The sequence below is a fragment of the Nematolebias whitei genome, chromosome 19, assembly GCF_014905685.2.
Source record: "Nematolebias whitei isolate Nwh7 chromosome 19, NemWhi1, whole genome shotgun sequence".
Classification (NCBI taxonomy): domain Eukaryota; kingdom Metazoa; phylum Chordata; class Actinopteri; order Cyprinodontiformes; family Rivulidae; genus Nematolebias; species Nematolebias whitei.
In genome coordinates this window covers 39,891,190-39,893,323 of record NC_056516.1, presented here as the reverse complement: position 1 = coordinate 39,893,323, position 2,134 = coordinate 39,891,190, and the positions used below count along the sequence as shown (strand labels likewise).

General features: G+C 50.3%; 1 protein-coding gene across 1 annotated transcript in view; it reads left to right on the top strand.

Moving 5' to 3' along the window:
* Window positions 1-701: 701 nt before the first annotated feature.
* LOC119425634 (MAP7 domain-containing protein 1) overlaps window positions 702-2,134 on the top strand; it is a gene marked incomplete at its 3' end in the record, with an annotated part of 36,507 nt that continues 35,074 nt past the window's right edge. The window contains 1 exon segment of the mRNA XM_037693170.1: window positions 702-1,160. Within this exon segment, the coding sequence (XP_037549098.1) occupies window positions 1,109-1,160 (52 nt within the window).

The window sequence follows — 2,134 nt, the reverse complement described above, 5'->3', positions numbered from 1 at the left end:
TATATATATATATATATATATATTCAAATCCCGGTCCGGGGGCTTTTCTGTGTGCAGTTTGCATGTTCTCTCCGTGCTGCGTGGGTTTTCTCCAGTTTCCTCCCACAGAACAAAAACGTGCATGATGGACTGATGGCGACTCTAAATTGTCTCTAGGTGACAGAGAGAGTGGTTGTTTGTCTCTATGTGTCCCTGTGATGGACAGGACACCTGTCCAGGGTGTCCCCTGTCTCTCACACAGAGACTGCTGGATATGGGCACCGGTGACCCCACAGCCTGAAAAGGAAGAAGCGGGTACTGATGATGGACGGACCAAAGTGCTGCAGGTCCAGTCAGAATCCAGAACCTCATCGTGGACCTTCAGAGAGCTGAGCAGAAACCTCAGTGATGGAAAGAAGACTGGTCCAGAACTCTGATGAAGTCCTGCAGAAGACTTCTGAGTTCTGGTGCTAGAGGAGGTTCTGTTGGTTCAGGGTCAGACCCAATAGAACCTGCAGAGGAATAAATAATAATTTTTGTTAAATTAAAATAATGAAAGCATGAAATGGTTCTTTTTATCTTTTAATTCATTAAAAATACTTTTTCTTTTAAACCTGCATACTTTTGGTCTTTGTGTGCTTCTTTAAACTTTTATTGACTTGTTGCCTCTTTGAGCTTTTAGCTGTTGTTCAGCTGATTTTAGCTGTGTTCTTGCTCTAGGTGTAATCAATCACTTTGATTAAAGTAGATTCTGTTTGACCGGTGTAAACATGTTTTATTTTGAAGGCTGGTACCGGAAGTGGAATGATCCTCTCAGAACCTTGACTCGGTTCGGTCCCCCCAGCTGTAGATTCTTCAGTAAAGACCTCCACACCCAGCTGGACGGAACCGAACCTCTGTTTTTATAAAAAAAAAAACATTCGGTTCCGGTTCTTGACCCTCCAGTTAGTCCTGTTCCAGGCACTGGTTCTGGTCCGGTTCTGGTTTCAGTCCGGTCTAATTTTCGGCCACGTCTTCCTCTGCGGTTCTGGGTGTGTTTGGGTGACCCATACCGGAGTTCTGGTCTCGGACCGCGGCGGTTCTGCGTGAGGAATGAGCCGGACTCGGGTCCAGCCGAACCGGTACCGTCATGGATTATAAAGATCTGGCAGTTCGTCTGGAGGAGACGCTGACCCTGAAGGGTGAGTATCTGAGCGCTTCACACAGTTCTGACCCGGTTCCGGTGCCCGTGGTACCGCCCAGACCATCAGAGAAGCAGCCAGTCAGAGTGCAGCATTCAACCTGAGGATGCAGGAGTGATGCTCAGGAGCACTCCGGCAGCTGCCGAGGAGCTTCTGACATCTGCAGGTTCAGCTGCTGGGTCCAGAACCCGTTGGACCCGAACCGGAAACGGAGCGAGTCCTGGGTGATTTAGTAAGAAAATCTCAAGACTGGACTTTAAATCATCAATCAACACACACGCGCGCACACGCACACATCCTGTGGATGTGGAGATCATGGAGGAGGTTCTGCTGCAGTTCTTCATCACTGCAGAGGAAGACTCCTGTCCACACAGCAGAGACCTGGACCAGAGACCTGGACCAGAGACCTGGGCCGGAGACCTGGGCCGGAGACCTGGACCGGAGACCTGGACCGGAGACCTGGACCGGAGACCTGGACCGGAGACCTGGATCGGAGACCTGGATCAGAGACCTGGACCAGAGACCTGGGCCGGAGACCTGGACCGGAGACCTGGATCAGAGACCTGGATGAGAGACTTGGATCGGAGACTTGGATCAGAGACCTGGATTGGAGCCCTGGATCGGAGCCCTGGATCATCCTTTTTGTGGTTCCAGTTCATGAATCCAGAGAACTCAGTCTGACTGGATGGTCCCCACAGAACTGAAATCTGGACCTCCAGCTGAAGGGTGGCAGATCCCTCAGGTTCTGATGATCCAGGACTTTGGATTGTGCTCATCTGTTCTCTGGACTTGTGTCCGTCTGTGGTCCTCCTCTGGTTCTTCTGATCTGGTCCGGTTTTCTAAGATTTAACAGCTGCTGGTGAAAACCAAGAAACGTTTCCAGGAAACGGTGGATTATTGACGGGACAATAAAAGGAAATCGGGACCGGATCAGGACTTCAGGATCAGGACTTCTGGATCAGGACATCTGGATC